This window comes from Bacidia gigantensis (assembly GCF_019456465.1).
Source record: "Bacidia gigantensis strain McMullin 20006 chromosome Unknown contig_175, whole genome shotgun sequence".
NCBI lineage: Eukaryota > Fungi > Ascomycota > Lecanoromycetes > Lecanorales > Ramalinaceae > Bacidia > Bacidia gigantensis.
Genome location: NW_025408595.1, coordinates 198,538 through 219,273, shown reverse-complemented (window position 1 = coordinate 219,273; position 20,736 = coordinate 198,538). Strand labels below are relative to the sequence as shown.

Sequence of the window (20,736 nt, the reverse complement as noted above, 5' to 3'; positions counted from 1 at the left end):
AAGCCAAAGGCTAAATCAAGAATGGAAGTGCGAAGTTCTAGACTTGGGGCTAAATCCGGGGTCAGATGTACCAGCAAGCTTGAGCGATGCCCAAGTTTGGAGACGATGGGTAGAGAGCTTAGGTAGTGGAGAAAATTGATGATGGTTTAAGTAGACGTTCAAAAAGACGAAGGCGCCGAGGGACTTAGGGCCTTGGAAGAAGGGAGGGAATGGGATTAGCGCGAAGGGGCGATGAAATGATGGGAACACTGAAGTCAAAGGAGGGTTTGACGAAGTGAGGAAGTAGGGGAAGACCATGCTGGATGGCGCGCCCATCATCCTCAGCGTCCTTGTTCTCGCAGACTCGCTGTGGCGCGTCACAATCTTCGTCCTCTCGCCTCCCCAAAAGCCCTGGACTTTCTAATTTCAAGCTTTTCAGCCCTAAAGCAAGGATTGATCGCATTGACGCGCCTTGTAATGACCGTCCCACTCTGCTGGGTACAGAATGACGCTCCTCCCTCTTCCCCTCTCTCTCAAAGTCCGCAAATTTCAGCCTCCTTAGTATATTCAAGCCGCAACCATGACTCCAACGATGGCGTAGCGCACGGCACGCTCACCCTTGCGACAACCATCTTTCTCCCCTACCTCGACGGCGTGCCTTATTCTCAATCAGGTCTTCCAGCGTACGTGACTCTCGCTCAGGTGAGATACTAGTGCGTGGGAGCCTTTTTCATGCCAGTATTGATGTTGAATAAAGGAGATGGGGTACTGGGGGCGCAGTAGTCGAGAGGGCATGGTCTTACGAAATCGGCTTTCCCATACCTTCACTAATGCTGGGGCACTTGGATATAGGCTACGTGCTGTTGAATTTGTGGGTGAAGGATATTGTTCTATATCTGCCTTAATGACTGGTAAGTTATGCGCGACGACGAATGGGGCTGCGAGCTAGAAGTCGGTGATAGATTTTTTAACTTGTTGATATCGTTTGCTGAGGTCTTTGCGCGCTGATGCCCGGCTGAACGATCGGCGACAGGTATTTCGACGCGTTACTGACCGACGCGCTTTACAAGCTGTGAAGGTGGCTGTGGTTTTGCTTGCTATGTACACAAGACGTCGAGCAATCAATTAAGCAATCGCTAATAAGCACTAGGTACTCGAAGTGACGAATTAAGCTGTTGCACGGCAGAATGTACACTACTACTTGTTCCGTGACCGAGGCCTAGCCTTGAAAGGGGGTATAACGATCAAGCCATATTTCAAAGGAGAAAAGGAAGAAGTATGATGGGTTGAGAAGGCGTGAGTATGCAACGCATGGAACCTATAAAGCAAAGGAGCTTCATTCCCACAATAAGGTTCAGAGATTGAAGTTGCCAGAGATTACCTCGCTCCTAACTGCTAATTCACCTCCCAGGCCTATGAGACTCTATGGGCCCAGGATGTATCACCATGTATGTCATCTATGCAAGGCTCGCAAGTGGAAATGTTCAGGGGAGTTGATGCGACGTACTTCTAAATTCTGACGAAGTGAATGTCTGCAGAGATGGCATGGGAGGTATGTGTGAGTGCACATCTGCAGTGGAACATCTCCAAGGGCTCTGTGTGGAAGGGCTATAATTCGTGAAAGAGTAGCCGACTAAGGTGAGCGTGAAGGTTACAGCAAACTTAATCCAGTCTTGTAGCATACAGCTCTATGACGTGGGTCTGGTGCCTGCAATACTTACAGCGGTGAAATGTGGTGGAAGTCACCTTCTCGCAATTCGTCCCTGTCGAGCAGTTATTTACTTGACAAATATGTATTTGCAACATATACTTTGCAATCCAAACCCCTTCATCCACAAAGATCGTCTTGCTTGTCGCTTGACCCTCCTTTTCTCTCCTTACCGTCCATTCCTCAAGACTTCCCCCCAACTTCATTCGCCTTCTGAGTGATCTGATGACGGCACCTCCAAAAGTGCTATTCCTTCCGCCCGACTTTTTCCCTTCCCCTCCTTCTTTTCAGCTCAAATCCAATTATCAGCGTCACCTACCTATCTCCTTGGAGTGGAAATCAGGCTAACGATACTGATAGGAATACGAGAAGTCTTGAATCGATCGACCCTGCCCTGGCGGTCGTCCAATAGAATAATGCCGCATCACGATCACAGCGCTGCTCTACCTGGAGAGACTTAGTTCGCCTTCGAAACATCTAATTTGAAATTCTTTTCAACAATATGAGGTCACTCAAGGGGGTTGTCCGCCATTTCAATCTTGACTCGACTAGACATTGGTGATACGGCGCGTGATAGATCTACAGAGACTACAATTCATACTTGATTTTTGTTTGTAGAATCTCTATACCCACTAACGTCATTGAGTATGGTTACTTCGGAGCAAGTAATGTCGCAAACAAAAGCATTTGCCCGTTCGAGGCACCGCTCGTTGACTGGCAGTAAATTGACCGCATTAAGACGCCTAGGCGTCAAATCACTCGACTCACATCGATCAGACAGACTAACGCCTCCATTGTCTCCTAGTATCTCGGAGTTTCTAGGTTCTGATGTCCGATGGTGGTCCGATCCACACTCAATTGTGTAGACGAACCGAGAATGCCCGGTGAAATTTGCAAATCTCCTGATGACCCACCATACCACAGCAAAAGTGTGGAGGACTTTGCAAATAAACAAGTCTGTATGGGCAGTACACTATAGCTTGGCATCTCACATTGCCGAGAAAGTTGGTTGTCTGCTCCAGAGTCTTAGTTCGGCCGAGGACGTCCGAGCAGACGGGTTGGGGTGAACCATGTGATCTCAGCACATGAGCGATCAATGACGAACTATTTCTCTTAGCTGATATTCAAGGTGGGTATTACAATACACATATAGAGAGGCTCCTATGTCCCTTTCAAATCCTGAACAGTATTCGAATCCTTGCAATCAGACTAACAATCAATCTCAGCTCTGTGATATCAGCCTTAGAGCCACATATCGAGACCAACATGAAACCTGCTTTGTTGCTTCCCCTACTAAGTAATCTTGCATTTGGACTTCCGACCATTGGCAGTGAGGATGGACTACTCAGTCCTCGTTTTATATACTCTGTATCTTTCGCTTTCTCGGAAAGCTACAACAAGTTGGTCGCTGCGGTGAAAGTAGTGGACACTATCGATGGCTGTGCGGATAGTGACCAGAGTGCAAAATGCAAGGATGCCCCAGTGAGAAATCATCTTCCCATTACCGCCAAATTGAAAGCAATTTCTGACACCGCACCGAGAGCATTCTTGTCGATCAGTACAGAAATGTCCCGAAAGCTCCTGGGATCGAGAGCGCGGCTGGCTATGTCAACAACAGCCCTTACGAAGATGTTAGTCTTCCCCTCTATGAATATGCGACTAAGCTATGGCTTTTGACTTTGCGTACACCTTGCAGGATTCTTGTGGAATAATAACTCCAGCAATCAAGGAGGTAAGGCTTCTACACCTATCAACTTTTTGCTCTTGTCTGCAATTTTGCGTAATTAATCACGGCAAAACCTAGTTCGCCAACGACCTAGAGACCTTGAACAATCGCATCATCAGCGCGTATTGCAAAAAGGAGCGATTGGATGATACCAAGTTTCTCGACGGCATTGTCGATGCCGCTAGGAAAGTTGTGAGCCCATACCTAGTAGATGAGCCCCTTTCTCTAAGGTCTATGGACCTATGCGTAGTAGTGCTAACATTGTTCAAGGACTTTGAGGATGCGCTCAGTAAGAAACAACCTTCTTGTGATATCACGCAGCAGACAAGACAGGTCAGAGCTACTACAGCCAAGGTTGTCAACACGCTGGGACCTATTGTCCCGGCCAAACCAGTGGTATGCTTGCGGCTGAACCTGAAGACTTAATGTCTATGGTCATTGGTGGAGTCAAGGCTGAGTTTCGAGGGGAGCTGCGATGGAAGTAAGTCATATACAAACAACTGTATGACGAGTGTTTCAACAACACCGTAGTAGATTGATAGCAAAATAACACGTACCTTACTACCTATATCCGCGTGATCTCCCAGCTTAGCTTTGCTAGCGCTGAATTGACTATCTTTCGTTGAGGAAGGCAGCCATTTCTTGCACCATAACAAAGTAGTTGGCTGCTTTTCGTCGCTTGCACTGTAATCTGGAATCAAGTGGAAGAAAAGACGACCCCAAAACCTTACCGCTGATTCAATTTAACACAGCTGTCGCTGGCAGCCAGAAGATAGAGCGTGATGTTTGAGCGCATCCACAGCGAAGAAGAGACGCAAGTCCAAGAGTGACGCGCGCTCAAAGGCCTGTTCTGCATAATTAAAGCCTTACGCAAGACCGAACTCTGCTGACGAATGTCGGGTTCATCTCCCTATGATTGCCTCTGTTCGTCGACAAGTCGCTTTGCTTGTACGATCCGACATCGGCCTTGTGTGGTTATTATATTACTGTATTCCTAGTCGATTTTTGACCACGTAAAGTCATTCCAGCCTCGCCGACGAAACCAACGTGGATTTCGTCTCAATAGTCACCGTCCTTTCCTTCGCGGGAGAGATAGCGGCTCTTGGTTTCTTCTTCATGACTATCGCACGCAAGAGAAAGAGCAGATACAGTGGCAGGGTTTCGCCTCCAACGTCTGAGAAGGGGTTTTTGGGTGGCAACTTCACTGCATTGTAATGATGGTGTGGCTTGAGCAAAGGAGGATAGAATGGAGAAGATAGCCTAGAGCGTGAGGTTGGCCATATTGGTGAATTTCAAGTTCAAAGGAGAGGCTACCAATCATGTCGGTGGTTCAAGATCAGAAGAGAACATCGCTAAGATCGGCGAACGACGGAGACATGTGTCTGGCCGACCTTCACCTAAATTGCCCTCACCCGTACTAAGTGATCGCCCAAGTGTGACCTTTAGAAGGTACTCGCCTGAAATCAATAGGCTAATGAAGACCACGGGTCCGGCATGTGAGGTCAGAGGCTTCAGCAAAACCTGATGCTAGGATTGTGAAAAGCTATGCCGCGTCCGACATCGCTATTCGGTCCGAGAGGTAAATCTGAAGATGGCCTCGAGGCGCGTAGTCTTTTCGCCTGATTACGGCATACGCTACCGTTTTTGAAGGTGCTGGCATAAAAGTGGTTGATCAAGTGGGTAGCTGAGTCCGTATCAACGAGGGATTCTCGTTAATGGCTCTATCCCTGTAATCGACTGTTCTCCCGACCGTGGCTTCAAATTTTTTTTCCTTGGCTGAGAGATGCTTTGATTTGATTTCGCGTGTGCCACGATCATAATAAACCGAGCCAATTCCAATGCCCTGTCGTTCGTTACAAGTTCGCGAGTCATAACTAGCGCTTGTCACGTGGAAGGGGCACCTACCATTCTGCAAGAAGTGCGTTGGCCTTGGAGGGTGATGTCTCGACCTGTGCATCATCCGTGTGAGAAGAATGAAGAAACAAGCTTTAGATGAGAGCACGTGCCCATCTCATCATTTCGCGATCACTGGCACTAGGAACATGAGATTTCCTCTAGTGAGCCAAGTTTAGATTTGACTCGACCTTCTTGATTCTCGATCTTAGTCATGTTACGAGTTTGAGTGCAGACACGTGTTTGGTACATCTAAGTTGCAAGGGACATTGTACCACCTTCAGCAATAAAGATTGATAAGATCGCAGACGTGGGAGGGTCTGATGGCCATAATGGTGAGTGCAGAGGCTGCGGCAGCTGTGATTGAATGAATACAGATTGTGTGAGCGCAACGGCGATGAGGTTTGCAAGAATCCAGACTAGGATGCCATCTGAGGAGCTCCAAAGTCCTGAATATGAGATCAGTTATTTCGACCTATGGGCGACTGAATGTAGAGATATGTGTGTGCCTGGCATTTAGGTACGTCTCGGACATCGTGGCCGATCATATCCGTCGGGGGTTTTGGCGATTTCATTGGAGCCGGCCGTGACGATCTACAGCCACACCACCATACTCATGCAAGATGGGTATCATGTGGGGTTTGCAGATCCCGGTCCTGCGAAGTTAATTTATCCCTGAGTTTCATTGGCGCCACCATTTGCGTGTTGATCCCAAGACTCGTCGGCTCAGGCCCATTTCCTAGAATGGCATACCTATGATCTATATGATATTTATAGATATATCACAAGATATGAGGAACAATGTTGCCGTTGAGAGTTCGGATGAAATCGGTTAGCATCTTCTGTATCTTGAAAAAGATCTGGGGATAGTATTGCTAAGACTTGTTGCAGGCGTTGTGAGTGTACGAGCGCTATGAGAAGGGAAGGGCCGCGGCGGCGGAGATGAGACGGTCGTGGGCGAGCAGGTCTTGGTGGAATTATAGAGGTTTAGACTGGGCTTGTTTACTCCTGCCGCTGCTGATAGTAAGCATGTGAAGAAGCCGAGAACAGGAGTCTGAAGGGCAGGATCGATGGGAATTTGGGCGTGTTTTATCGGTGCGAGAAGAGAGACGACTTCTCCTGCCGGCAGTGAAGTGACTACTGTTTCCGTTGAGACTGTTTCCGACTCGAATGACTGGTCGTCCTGCGATTGCATAGATTTTTGATTATCGTTTAATTCTTTTCTTAATTTGATTACTCAGGCCATGGTTCAATGTCCGAAAGCCTGTCGCTTTCGTCCGAGGGGGTGAGACGTTTTTCAAACGGACTTTGTCGGTCTCCTGTTGGCAGTGTTGCGCCAGAGCAGCCATTCCCAGATGCAGACCGTCGCTGCTCCTCTGAAGAGCCCCCTCTTTCGTACCGCTTGCGCCAACGTTGCTCAGACTCAACTGCGGAGATGATGAGCTGGAGCCGCTAGGCTGGGCCTGTCCTCTAAAGGCCATTCAGCCTTCTCTCCATCAAGGGGGAAACCGAAATCAGAACGTATGACTGTGATGGAAGTCGTCGTCTAAGCACACGATTATGGATGTGGGTTAAGATGACAAGAATCTATGAAGAGTCGATTTAACGCGCCTTAACAATTTCGTTAGCCAAGCATCATTCAAACTCCAGCATCGTGCTGATCAGCGCGCCACAGGATTAGTGAAGCCAAAAGATTTTTCAGTCGTAATGATCTGATGTCCGTCATGGACTGTTTCTAAAATTCTTCACAAAGCTGCGGGATTTTTCAGCCGCAATGGAGAGCTCCCACCCCAGCAGCGCACTTGAAGAGCCCCCAACAGCTGCAGCAAAGTCCGAGCTGTAGATACTACTCTTCTATCGATCCTCAGCATCCTTCCGTCCTATATCTGCGGCGAATCCATTATGATACCTATGGCCATGTCGTACCGCCTTCCAGAGAATTTGCGCCACCAAGAGTCTAGATCTGATGCAGACAGCCAAGCTCTAATGCCAAATCAATTATCTGAATTGTACACTTTAGCTTGACGAGCGCGACTTTAAGCAGGGGTGCACCCATGAAACTAAGACCGCAGATGAAAAAGGGGTTTCGAGGAAGCTGCATTGAAAGAGAAGTCATAGACCTCTTTCGTGTGTGAATGATTGAATGTTGTCGTGCGCTATTAAGAGGCCTGGTATACTGCGCATTATGCTGAGATTTCCACATTGAGAGCGGGGAAGAATTAGAATTTGCTTGTAAAAGGCCTTGGTCGATGATCTGCATGCCGCTCAGTATACGAATAGCACCGCAAATGTTGCGCAGTGGCTGTCCACGACTTTCTTGAGGCAGTATGAGACCGTCAATGCTTCTTTGGACAACTCGAAAACCGAAGTCGACATATAAGCCTTCGAACCTCACTTACCTAAGCTCGGTTGCTGACGCTCACTCTGAGCACATTGAGGTGAGTGACAGCAGCCTGCAAAGATTCGTTCCTGCTTCATTCACTTTCACAACACATTTGAAGTGTTGACTTGAGTGACCCCGCTTTTTCAAGCTTCTTTCAATTTCAACTCTTACACCACTCTTGTCTCTCCATCATCATCATCAGATCTTTCTGCCCCGTTATCTATCGAGCTTCCTGCATCGGACTCTTACACAGTCCTTCAAATCGATCATGTATCCGCCATTCTTCCCAGACCGCCTTCATTGTTGGTATCCCGTTGGCAATACTCCAGCCGTCGACTTTTTCAGAACGTTTGGCCAAAACACTGCAGAGGCTGTCAAAGTATTGTCTCTAGGATGTGGTGACCCTCGAAACATTCTCTACTCGCTTCATTGTGAGAGAGGATTTGGTAAGAAAGCCAACAAAATAGCCAAACGATGGCTAATCGCTCTGGTTGCAACAGACATATGTAGAAAGTACGAGATCTATGCTTGTGATCATGAGCCCGCCATTTTAGGTACGATCGCATTATCTCGTGATGCGACGTGCCTGACTGATTCGTTCTCAGCACGCAACATCATGCTTTTTGCCTCCTTGATGAGCCCACCGCTCGATATGGACGGAACAGTGTCTGGAAAAGATCTTGAGTCTACATGGCGCATGTTTTACAATACCCAGATCTCTCAGGCAGATTTGAAGACAATGAAGTTACTTGCTGATATGCTTGTAAGTGCTTCATCATCAAATGCAAACTGGGCCTCATCACCTTACGGCAAATTCATCAAATTCGCAAGCCTGACAACACTTCCGACTCTCCGAGAATTCTGGCTAGATTACTCGCGCACCGCGGAGTTGACTTCTTTGGAGCAAAGCGTGTTTGATCAAGCTATCAGAGCTCAGATCAAACGACACGTCAAGGAAACCATGGGCGATGATACTTCCATGAATTCTTTCCGCTCGGCTGGACCACCGCGCATGAATACTGCTATCGTGATCAAATTAGGGCTGGATAAGTACGCAGAGACTGGAGTTGTGGGCGGGAATAAGCCAGACATGCAGCGACTAGGTGGAGCAGGCCATATCAACCCTACATTTGTTTTCTCTTCTTGGGGGAAGCGCAAATACACGGCTCATTTCGCCACTAATCCCCTGGATGGCTTTCATCTTGCGGAAGTCTTCGATAGCGCGGACTCTCCAGATAAACTACGCAAACGTGCCGTTCAGACTGCTAGGATGCAGTTCCACACTTGGTGTAAGTCATTTGCTCAGACAGCGTTGAAAGAAGCTCGGGTACAGCTCACCCTGCACTGTGGCGATGCCCTGCATTTTTGCTATCAGTATCGGTCCACTGTGTCTTCAGATGACTTATCTTTCTTGACGCGCCTCTGGAAGGTCCCTACCTTGAACCAAGATGATGCTGCAGGCCACAAAAGCCCTATGCTTTTTGATGTGATTGACACCTCGAATCTTATCGACCATCTCGGTCTTCTTAACGTCCTGCCGGCTACGGTCCCTCTGTTAAGGCGTACGCCACTATCTACACTTTACACTGAGGCTCTCACAATGGAATGTGCAAACCCTAGCGAGTTCTTGGAGTCCACCCTTTGCAGAAGCCCGGGGACAATGGCAGTTTTGCTTGGTATTGTACCTTGCGAATACTTCGTCGTTGATACATTTTGCTCGCCGAGATGCGAGCAGTTGATCGGACAACTGACAGCGCGAGGGGAGATTCATTACTATCGATTACAAACTTCGTGGAAATACCAAAGTAAAGGATGGCCTCGATACAGTTCGATTGAACCAGACAGAACAATAACGCAAAGACGACTCGTTGGCATTGATCCAAAGGAGCTTGCTGGCTTCTTAGCATTCTATTTCGAGTTATTCTTCGTGGCTCACAAAATCAATTGGACCACAAGGACGCTAGAGTGCCCGAGGTATGTCGAACGATTTAAGGACCAGTCTAAGCCGCGTTACATGCGAAACTATCGGGGGTTGTACAGCAGCTTCAGTTTCGTGTCTCTTCTAGTTATTTTCATGAACAACGTTTCGACAGACTGGAGTATGTGTATCGACCTCTTCATAAAGCGCGTGCGAACACTCGTAGACCAGTCAATACTTGTGAATGATTTCCAGGAATTCTTGCTTGTTCTTGCAGCTCATGGGATCCGATCCGCAACTATCGATTCGGAGCTCAAAGTCCATCAGAACCAAACGTTTCCGCAGATCCTACGCTCACATATACCATCAGTAGGAGATGACATTGGATCAATAGTCAATGTTGTGCATATGGTCGTTCGTATCCCACGCTCGACCTTACTACCCATTATAAGGGCGGAAGCTAAAACAATCGGAAATCCAGGGCTTCGGGCTCAGATTCACAACGCTAAAAATGGCAAGGTCCATGAATTTGCACTCCTCCGCTGGTGCTTGGGGTCTTTGAACTTCAGCTCAGACGATCAACCTTTTTGCAGTATTGAAGAAGATACAGCTGGCTGGAGTGGCGAGTCCGATCTTATTGTAACATTTCCAGCCCCAGCGTCTGCTCTCACTTCGCAGCCCGCAAACGATATCCGCATCTCCTTAAGACTCCACAACCAGACTGTCTTACCCTTTCTGAAAGACAAATTGGGTCCCGACTATTTCCTTGGCAACTACCCATTTTCTGACAGATCGCACGTCGGAGTCCTCGAGACATCTTCCACGGGGGATAATCTCACAGAAGCATACAGGATTCCTATCATAAGGTGCGGAAGACCGATCGACGCTGCTGGGCCCTCTGCCCTCATAAGCGATCGTAACAGCATTGAATTTCTAACGCTCCGCGATAACATCGTCTCCGGCTCGACTCATTCGAAAGCTTTATCCAGGGGAGCTGAGGTATCAGTATCTCAGTTGTCGCCCTTCGACATGGTCATTCGAATTGGCTCAGAAGAGCCTCGAACATTATCATATCCCTTTCCAATCAACGGTGCGAGCGTAAAGACGCGGGTCGCAAGGAAAAGCTCATGGATTGAGCTGATAGTCAAAATCGCCTCCCCAGGTACAATGTCTGGCTTCAATATCGATCCTTTTCCCACCGTCATGGTGAAGGGCCAGCCATATTGTTGGACGTCACCAAGAGTCAATATCGAGCAGCAACCGAAGATGAGTCTCAATGGGCATCTCAGTTGGACTGGACAACACATGCATCCTAGCTTCGGGCAAGCCGGCGAGGCCGCTATTCGTAATCACGGATCTCAGAGCCCCTTGCTGCCCGCTTTGCTGAGACTTAAGGCGACAATATGTCTTCTCCTAAGTCACTTCATCGGCTTTTCTCCAATGAAGACAATTCGAAAGAAGTTCCGGGGGTTTGAATTACATGTATCAAAGTCTTGCAGAGTCTGGATTTATGTCAATGCTGTACGCCATGAAGCCAGTACTGCATCGATTTTCCTTGATGCATGGGTCATCGAAGAGTCGCACCAACGACTAGACTTCCCTGCCGAGGATTTCCTTGTAGTTGAGATCAAGCAAGATGAGTTCGAGCTCTGGAGGCGACTGTTGCTTAATATTGCAGAACGATGTCGGAAAGGCTGGACTCATAAGGCGAACTGTGAATATATCACTACTGGAAGCATGCCGCTTGCCTCTCCATCAATACTATGTTCGTGCGGTCGTGGTATGGCACCAAAGGATTTCCCCAATCATCCGAGACTACGTCGGCTGAAGAAGAAAGCAACCCGTATTGCTCTCTGTCCTATTTTCACCACGTCTCATTGTTGCGATATTTCTAGCTAGGGATAAGAAAGACGGTAATGGATCATGGTAAGAAATTTGCTGAATTATCAGCTTGGACAAGGCTACCAGGTATAGTCAACATGAGCTCTGCAAGAGGAACTGAAGGCGGCTTGGGAGGCAAGCGACAGACGCGAAGGTGTGACATTCAGTGCGTTTCTAAGACTTTGGGATTTAGCTACCAGACTACTTGAAATTAAAGTATAGAGATAATAGCTATATGTAAAATATTATAAAAATACTTTTTATTACTTATAATAACTTAAATTTATAAATTATATTATTAATTATTTAAAGAATTTTTAACAACTTTATTAATTTAATATATTAAGTATTTAATATTATTTTATTATTAAATTTAAACTCTAAATATAATTAATAATAATAATACTAAGTTAATATATTTCTCTTATCCCTTTAGCTATAAAGTATCTTAAATTTAAAGTTTTAAATTAGTAAAGTAAAACCTTTATAACTTTATATTTATAAGATTATATTATATAAAATTAATATCTATTATACTTATATTAATTAAGAATATTTAAAATTATTTATTTTTTATTTTTTATAGTTTTATAAATTTAAAATTTTTAACTTAGTTTTTTAAATTATTTTTTGAATCTTTAATTCTTATATATTTATAATAAAAATATCTAAAGATTAAAATATAATATATAAATTATAAAGTATTTTCTTTTTAATATTTTTATTATATATTTATTTAAAAATTAAAGATTTTTAAAAAAATTAATATTTTATTGTTATTAATAAAGTTAATTTTTTTTAAAAGCTAATAAAAAAATATTTAATTATTAAAAGAATTTTTTAAAATTTTATTTTTCTAAAGTATATTATAAAAAAAATAGATATTAAGAGTTTTACTATAAGTGTAATAAGAATAAGCTATTTATAATAAAATTAAATAATTAATTTTTTTTAAAGAAATTTCTTAAATTATCTTATCTTTAAATTATTATAAAATTTTTATAAAATTTTAAATTTTTTTATATATTTTTTATTTAATATATAAATTATCTTAGTATTAAGTTTTATTTTAATAATACTAGTATATTTTATATAATAAAATATTTAAAATTTATTATATTATATACTTCTACTATCTTTAATATAAGATACTTTATAACTAAGAGAATATTTCTTAAGATCTTTTAATAAGATTTAAATTAAAAAGCTTAAAAATCTAATTCTTTACTTTAAGATTTAAGTAATAATAAGTTATAATATATTATCTTAAAAAATTATTTAATATAATTACTTAGATAAATATAGAAGTATTATAGTAAATAAGTTTAATAAATAAATAATATAATATATTTAAAAAGAATAATAAGAAAATATTAATTAATAATAAATATAAGCTATTTATATTTCTTTAGCTATTAAGTATCTTAAATTTAAAATTTAGATTACTAAGTTAAACCTTTATGATTTTATAACTATAAGCTTAAACTATATAAAATAAATATATTTAAAGGGTTTTTTCTTTAGTTTTTAAGTTTTAAAGCTATTAATTAAAAATAAAAAATTTAAACTATTTACTTAATTTTTAAATTTTTTTTAATCTTTAATTCTAATATACTTATAGCAAGAGTATTTAAATACTTAATTATATTAAGTAAAGTATAATATATATTAATATATATTTTTTAATTAAATATTTAATTAAATATTAAAGATTTTAAAAATAAAGAAAAAAATTAATTTTCTTCTATAAGTAAAGATATATTTAAGTTAATATATAAGAAAAAAAATAATATTTTATTATTATTAATAATACTAATTTTTTTCTTTAAAATATATTATAATTCTCTATATAAAATATTTAGTTCTAAATAAAAAATATTAAAATTTTACCTTCTTTAAGTATATTATATAAAAAATAGATATTAAAAGTTTTATTATAAATATAATAGAAATAAATAATCTATAATTAAATTAAATAATAATACTTTTTTTAAAAATTTTAATTTTCTAATTATTAAATTTTAAATTTTTTTAAAATATCTTTTATTTAATATATAAGTAATCTTAGTATTAAATTTTACTTTAATATCCTTAGTATTTCTTATATAATAAAATATAAAAAACTTATTAATTAAAATTCCTCCCCTACTTCTAAAATATAGTATTTAATAGCTAAGAGGATAAGAATTCTTACTTTACTAAGAGTAGTGTAAAAGTAATAGATAAAACAGCTAGATTACTAATTAGTCAAGCTTTTTATTAAGCTGACTTATTAGTTATTTAGGTAGATTCATTGGCCAAATCGACTGATCAATTAATTAGGTGTGACAGGCATCCGATGGAACCTTCTATGACCTGTCCGACTTGCTGAGACTCGATTTCGAATTTATGTCATCAAGTCACTGTCTAATCTTGACAAAATTGTATGGCCTGACTCAAACCTTTACCCATTTGAGACCACTCTTAGTAAGTCTTGTGACACTCATTAAGACCCCTGATGCCACAAGCATTAGGCCTGTGAAAACGAATACCCCCCAGTAGACCTCCTGACCCTGCACAAGGCCAGAATTTCGGTCCTGGATGCTTTGGCCGTCTAGTATTGCACCAGCAATGGGCGAACCGATCAGGACTCCCAAGGAACCAATACCAAATGCCATACCGATCCTGGTACCAACCTCATTCATAGCGGGCGCCAAAAACACGATTACAGCTGGAGGCAAAGCCATCAGTCCACCAGAAAAGAAGGAGTAAAGTATGGAGATAACGATCAGAGAGGCGTTTCTCTTGATGGCAATCCATGCAAAAATCGTAATGGCTGAAATGTATGCACAAGGGACGATAGTATTCAAGTTGCCAGTCCTGTCGTTCCGTCAGTGATATCTCATGATTCAGAGCATGAAATTACTTGTCCGCAAGGAAGTTTGGTACTAGTCGACCTATCATGCCACTTGCGTTCATGACGCTCAGTGTGTAAAACGCTAGGTCCTGATTCATGCCAATATTCAAAGCGTAGGTTTGTACGTAAAAGAAGGGGATGAAGAATGCAACGAATGCAAGTGCGAGCCCCAAGACAAAGGATGCATATGCCGGCTCTTTGGCAGCAGTCCATATCACCAACGGTCCAGACTTGCGTGGTGGCAGCCGTGGGCGTAGAAGTGTTATTGCAATGACAATCGTGGCAAGCATGACAAAAGCCATGACTCGCGCCGCCCATGGGAATCCGATTGTCTGGAACATCCTCCTGACAATAATTGGGTAAATCACACCACCTGTGGAGACATAAGCAAGTCAAAACTTGATATGCTGAAAGGAGCAACAGTGATGCATACCAACGCTGCTACCACTTGCCGCCAATCCTGTCGCAATACTTCGCTTTGACGTGAAATAGGTGCCAATAATGGCAATGCTGGGTGTGAAAAGGCAGCCGCATCCCAAACCCACGCAAACTCCTTGGCTAAGAAACACCTGCCAATACTTCGTCGCAATCGATGTCATCATCATTCCGAAGACTTCGAGGAAACCACCAAGCGCAGCCATGTGGTAGAAGTAGCCGGCATCAAGGGCTCGGCCGCACAGGATTCCAGCAAAGAGGAGAAGGAAGGCCTGAATCGACCCAATCCATGAGATAGCTGACGCAGTCGACGATTTGAGCAGATCTGTGGAGTAGTACGTTTGGAAGACACCATACGAATTCACGAGACCCCTATCTAGGAGTCAGAAGCCATTCAATTGACATGAAAGGGGTGGATCTTCGAGGCATACCAAGTGTTCAGTACCAGGAGAAAACCTCCAAGGACTTGAAGCCATGCTTTGGTGCCACCATCTGGAGGTGGTCCAGGCCCCGAGACTTTCTCCGCTGCAGGCTCACCACCCTGCTCGTTGGCTGGAGAGGCAACAGCAACATCCTTACCAACGTCTGAGGTGGACGATGTGTCCGGCTCTGAGACTCCTCCTTCACTTGATCGTCTATCGACTTTTTCGTCCTGGGCCATGTTCTTAGTGCTAAAAGGTTTTCGATCAACTGGCGCCAATACGTTGGACGTTACAAAATTCTCTTCCCTAGCAACTTTCAATCTTCGAGAGAACCCACAGTATTGCAAGCTCTGCTAAAAGTCATACAGATATAAAACTGCTACGAGAGAATCATCTCCTCGTGTTAGCAAGCTAAGAAGATCGAATTACCTTCTCGCGGAAATGATCTAGCCCAGCATGACAGTCCTACTCAATCGAAGTAGAGCATCATGCAAAGATCATCAGGCAGTCTCACCATATCTGCGCCAGTAAATTCTCATCTTTGGGAGTGGCTCGGCGAAGGTCTCCCTGTGCTGGGGCTAGTCTTGCATGATTGCGGCGTCCGTGTGGAAATGACATCCGACCACTCACAAATCTAAACCAGCTCCTGGATTTTTAAGATACAAGGTAGACGCAGAAGCGTACATGGCCTTGAAGGTGAAAGGATCTCAACGCCGAGACTTGCAGATCGCACCATCACCGACGTCGCCGAACTCCGAGAATACTTGCTTTCGCCGAGATACGCCAAGGAATGATGAGGATTGAATGCAGCTGCATGTCTCGCGATGGCAATATAGTCGAAATCGCAAGCTGCAGTACGCGATACATCGGCAGTAGACACGGGCTACCATGAGGGAGTCAGTCTTGCCTGTACCTGACCATCGAACTGATCCGTGCGAAAGCTGCCTCGTGTATCTCACTGATCTTTGAGCGCTCTTCTCCGTACGCTCTGGTTTCTTGCTAACTACGAAGGCAAGATCGTTCCGCCTAACTTTGTTTACTACAATGGCTCCTCACGCCCAGCCTCCGCAGTCTTTGGCTGCACCCAGTGCGACTACCTCTTTGGATAATCGCAGCAGTAGACCGCTTCGCGTCATCGTCATTGGGGCAGGTATTGCTGGTTTGTCTGCCGCCATTGGTCTGCGTCGTGGAGGACATAAAGTTGAGGTATTACACTGCTTCTCTGTGAGATAAGACGCGCCTATGTTCAGTCAATATCAGATCTTCGAACAATCTTCCTTCGCGAATGAAATAGGTGCTGCCATCCATCTGTGTCCAAATGCATCTCGAGTTCTTCTACGATGGGGCCTAGACGCGGAGAAAGCGCGCTTCGATGTTACTCAATCTGTAAGTATGATAGGCTTTTCCACGCCCTTTAAGTTGAACTTGGATCATGTACCGGCCACGTGCAGAGTACTGTTGCTATAGATCATCTCAGGGCTCAGTCACTCATTATGTATACAGGGACTGACGGCTCGGGCCAATAGCCTGGATCCAATATACGAAGCAGATTATCACAAGATCAAGACGAAATACTCCGCGCCATGGTACTTATCTCATCGTGTTGATCTTCACAACACTCTGAAGGATCTAGCCACGAAAGACCTCGGTAAGGGGCCTGCAGGCACAATCAGACTGCGTTCAAAGGTCGTCGAAATCGTAAGCAAGCGTTATCACCTTGCAAAAATGGACTTAGCTCAATAGGATACAGGACCCAGACTCCGCTACTGTCACCCTCGCAGACGGCACATCACACAACGCTGATATCATAATTGCCGCGGACGGAGTCCACAGCAGAGCCGTCAGTAAAGTGATTGGGCATGAGAATCCCGCCGCCCCAACAGGTTTCTCTGCATTTCGGTTCCTGATACCCACGGAAGAACTTCTCGCAAATGAGAAGACCAAACACTTCCTTGATGGCAAGGAAGGCCAGTTTAAGATATTTGTTGGAGAGGGGGGAGACGATTGGTGTACTACCCTTGTCGAGCGTGAGTAGCCGATGAACATCGCATGACCGAGCGATGGCAATAGACTAAATCATCGCCAAGTGGCACATTGCAGAACTTCGTCGCGATTCATCCTGATAACGAGCGCTTCAACTCGAGAGAAGGTCGGCTCTCTCTCTCTCTCTCAACTTTACTTGTTTAGGGGCCGCTTCACTAACACTGAGACTTGACAGAATGGAACATCAGCGCCAAAACCTCCGATGTGCTTGAGGAGTTCCGATCATTCCACTCGGATCTCGTGGCCACCATGAGGTGTGTGTGATTGCTGCAGATAGTAGCAACCCGCTCATCTGCCCTCTTCTAACGACCCATCAGCAAAGCAACAGACGTCAAGCTCTGGAAGCTCCTCTACCGCGAGCCAATCCCCACATGGCATCGGAAACGGCTGCTGCTTATTGGGGACGCAGCGCATCCGATGCTACCTCGTAAGTCAACACATATCACATTTTAAATACCCCCCGCCCCATCTCCAACCCCTGCATATCCGCACCCCCTCACCCCCCTCTAACAAACCTCTAGATCAGGGCCAAGCAGGTGCCCAAGCCATCGAAGACGGCGCCGCGATTGGCGTTCTTCTCAGCGGCCTCCAAGTCCCCCCCTCCCCTCCCCCCTCGGCCGATTTACTACGTTTCGATCTGAATACCGAGATCGAGAGAAAACTTGAAGCCTTTGAGACGGTGAGGAGGAAGAGGGCGAGTTTGATGCAGATTTTTAGCAATGCGGGGCAGGATGAGGCGGAGAAGGTTAGAGAGGAGGCGGGTAGGTTGTTGGGGGAGGGAGTGAACGTGCCTGGTGAGTTTTCCTTTTCTCTCACCTCTGCAGCGTGGTGTGGGGGTTTTTAAATGGGGGAAAGGGAGGGAAAGGGGACAGTGACTGACAAGTATGTTGTAGGTAATCAGGCGGAGTTCCATGAGTTCAATTTTGGGCATGATGTTCTGGGGGAGAGCGAGAGGGTGTTGGGGGCTTTGTGAAATTTTAGAGGGTGGGTTGGTGTGTAGGATAGCTTTAGACATTTGTGAAATGCTCGCCTCGTGAATATGATTGCACACGACGAGGTTTGAAAGCATGCCAGAGCATCACTTGCTGCTTTCAAGTTTTCCTGCAGCGCCTTAGCCATTGTTCAGCCTTTCAACGCTATTCCGGCTAAACCTGGAATAGCAATTCAGCACGTGAGTGGACGACTGATCGAAGAGGCGTGGAGGGATAAGTACTGCTGGTGCTTCTATAAATGTCACAACTAAGGATCAGCTTCCTTCCAACCGTCAAGGGTGAAATTCAGGATGCTGACGTACAAAACAGGCGGCCTGGAGCTAATGCATGTTTATCTCCTTACTCATACGATCAGACGCCGTTTTCGACACTATCATCAATGAATTTCGCCTCCAAGATATTGCTTGCAGCCACACTCTCCCCCTTCCTCCAAACCCGCTGAAATCTCAACCTCGCATCCGCCTGCTCGAACAACCTTCTAAAGTCCTCCTCCGTCCTCTCCCGCGCATTGTGCAGCACCATCATCTGCATGTCCAAATACCGCACAAACTTCTCGTCCTGACCATGCAACACCCCTGGTGGTGGTATCACCGAGTCCGAAACCAACACTCTCGCACCATTCTTGAGAACCGGCACGAGCGCTTTGAGGATCAGCAATGCGTGCGAATCCGGCCAGTCGTGCAGGATGTGGCGCAGATAGTAGACCGCTGCCCCATCGACAGGGTTGACGGTGAACATGTCGTGGGCTTGAAAGCTGACACGGTCGGAGAGCGAGGAAGGCAGTGTATCTGCGCCGCTTTGGACTGCGTCGGCGAGGTCCTGCACAACGAGCTTCAAGTCTGGGTAAGCTTGGGCGAGGGCGACGCTGATGTGGCCGTTGCCACCGCCGACCTGAAGATTGCTGTTAGAGCGTGAAGACGAGGCAGAAGGTGGGATTGCGAACATCAACGACCGTTGCCTTGCCCAACGAGGCCCAATCCCATCCTTCAACAACCTGCTTTGGAGAACGGCCAATGGTTTGGCTGATTCCTGCCATACCGAGGTTGAATCTGTGAAAACGCTCCGGATGCTTCGACAGGAAGGTGAACACCGGATCAGGCGTATCAAGGGCAAGATTGAACCCTGCCTGATCCGGTCCTTCGCTGTATGGATATCGCCGAATTGAATCTGTGAGTCTTGATGCAGCTGGGAATGCTTCGCCTGTGCAGTGGCCAAGGAATGCAGCAAGTTCCTTGTTCTCTGCCAAATATGCGGAGACGGTAGAGTGCGCTACATATCCCGGGCGTGATTCGGTGAAGATCTTGCGGACGAAGAGCAAGCGCAAAATGCGTTCCAGTCGTCCAACATCGAAGCCTACGATTTGGGAGAGTTCCTGAAATGAGATGTCGCCGTGAAGTGGGACGGCGGTGGCGATACCAAATTCGAGGACGACAGACAGTGCGGTGATGTCGTGATACTTTCGACATAAGTCAGAGTGTATCAAATAGTTCGAATGTTATGTGATCGTCAAAGACTTACGCCATAGGATAGACTCTTGAGGTACATAGCCGGTCCTAGAGTCAGCGTCGAGAGGTCAGAAGCAGCCTGTATAAGTTCTGCTTTTGCGTCCAACAGCTCCTTGGTCGGCGGGGCTGCCGGAAGACGTGGTTTCTTCACAGTCCCGTTGATACCGTTTGTGGCGGCATGAAGGTTGGACGACGGTTGCTCCATTTGATCCTGTAATTGCGACTTGGTGATGACTAGAGCAGCGTTGGAGATAATTTGCGCGAGATCAAGCACTGGTGTAGAGGACAAGGACGCCATGTCTGAAAGGGAATTAGGTCTTTGGATTGTTGTAGATGATGCACAGAATCATAAGTCAAATTTCGACCTGGTTATGTGGCGTATTTGCTATCACTTCCTGTCACCTTCCCATGTATAAAGCTTCCTGCACAAATGCAAGGACGCAGTAACTACCAGGTGGCGTGGTGATTCCGATGATATTAGGAACAAGTTCGTCACGATTCAGCGACGAGCTCCGGTGCGTGCAGCATCCAACGGTATGCCGGCGAGTGACGAATGATCAGCGTGCCACATGGTACGCTATTCCGTGATCCCGTACGCAGATATTTTTTTTTTGACTAAACTGCCAAGAGCCCTGAGCTATTCATACTAGTTCCGAACGCCGATCGAGCTGCTTTTCGGCGATTCCGCGTCAATGCAAAACCCCTTCTCAAGGTAGATGGTGCTATACTGCCTCGTGAACATTACCAATAGACCATAGCGGAGGATGACAAACATTGGAAGGCTCCGAGACCTGTTACCGCCGATGTGTTCACCATTGTAGGCGGATTTCCGTGATGTGATGGCCACATTGCTCTCTACTGCGACGCCAGCTAGTGCTTGTCACGTACAGTACCGGTATCAATGGTATTCCTAGTGACAGTGGTCTTGTGCCTTTCCAAATGTCAGGCCACCTTT

General features: G+C 45.1%; 4 protein-coding genes across 4 annotated transcripts; 2 read left to right on the top strand and 2 right to left on the bottom strand.

Moving 5' to 3' along the window:
• Positions 1-7,957: 7,957 nt before the first annotated feature.
• On the top strand, positions 7,958-11,506 carry KY384_002876 (uncharacterized protein; the record flags this gene model as incomplete). The annotated part of the gene is made up of 1 exon (XM_044811398.1): positions 7,958-11,506. The coding sequence occupies one exon, from the start codon at positions 7,958-7,960 to the stop codon at positions 11,504-11,506; it is 3,549 nt and encodes a 1,182-aa protein (XP_044671674.1).
• Positions 11,507-14,389: 2,883 nt separating this feature from the next.
• KY384_002875 (uncharacterized protein) lies at positions 14,390-15,480 on the bottom strand (the record flags this gene model as incomplete). Its single annotated transcript, XM_044811397.1, has 3 exons — positions 14,390-14,757; positions 14,818-15,191; positions 15,251-15,480. 3 exons carry the CDS (start codon positions 15,478-15,480, stop codon positions 14,390-14,392), a joined length of 972 nt encoding a protein of 323 aa, XP_044671673.1.
• Positions 15,481-16,483: 1,003 nt separating this feature from the next.
• Positions 16,484-18,257, top strand: KY384_002874 (uncharacterized protein; the record flags this gene model as incomplete). The annotated part of the gene is made up of 7 exons (XM_044811396.1): positions 16,484-16,627; positions 16,745-16,939; positions 16,992-17,268; positions 17,460-17,538; positions 17,602-17,711; positions 17,806-18,045; positions 18,178-18,257. 7 exons carry the CDS (start codon positions 16,484-16,486, stop codon positions 18,255-18,257), a joined length of 1,125 nt encoding a protein of 374 aa, XP_044671672.1.
• Positions 18,258-18,627: 370 nt separating this feature from the next.
• On the bottom strand, positions 18,628-20,079 carry KY384_002873 (uncharacterized protein; the record flags this gene model as incomplete). The annotated part of the gene is made up of 3 exons (XM_044811395.1): positions 18,628-19,167; positions 19,220-19,732; positions 19,795-20,079. The coding sequence occupies 3 exons, from the start codon at positions 20,077-20,079 to the stop codon at positions 18,628-18,630; spliced, it is 1,338 nt and encodes a 445-aa protein (XP_044671671.1).
• Between the last annotated feature and the right edge of the window lie 657 nt (positions 20,080-20,736).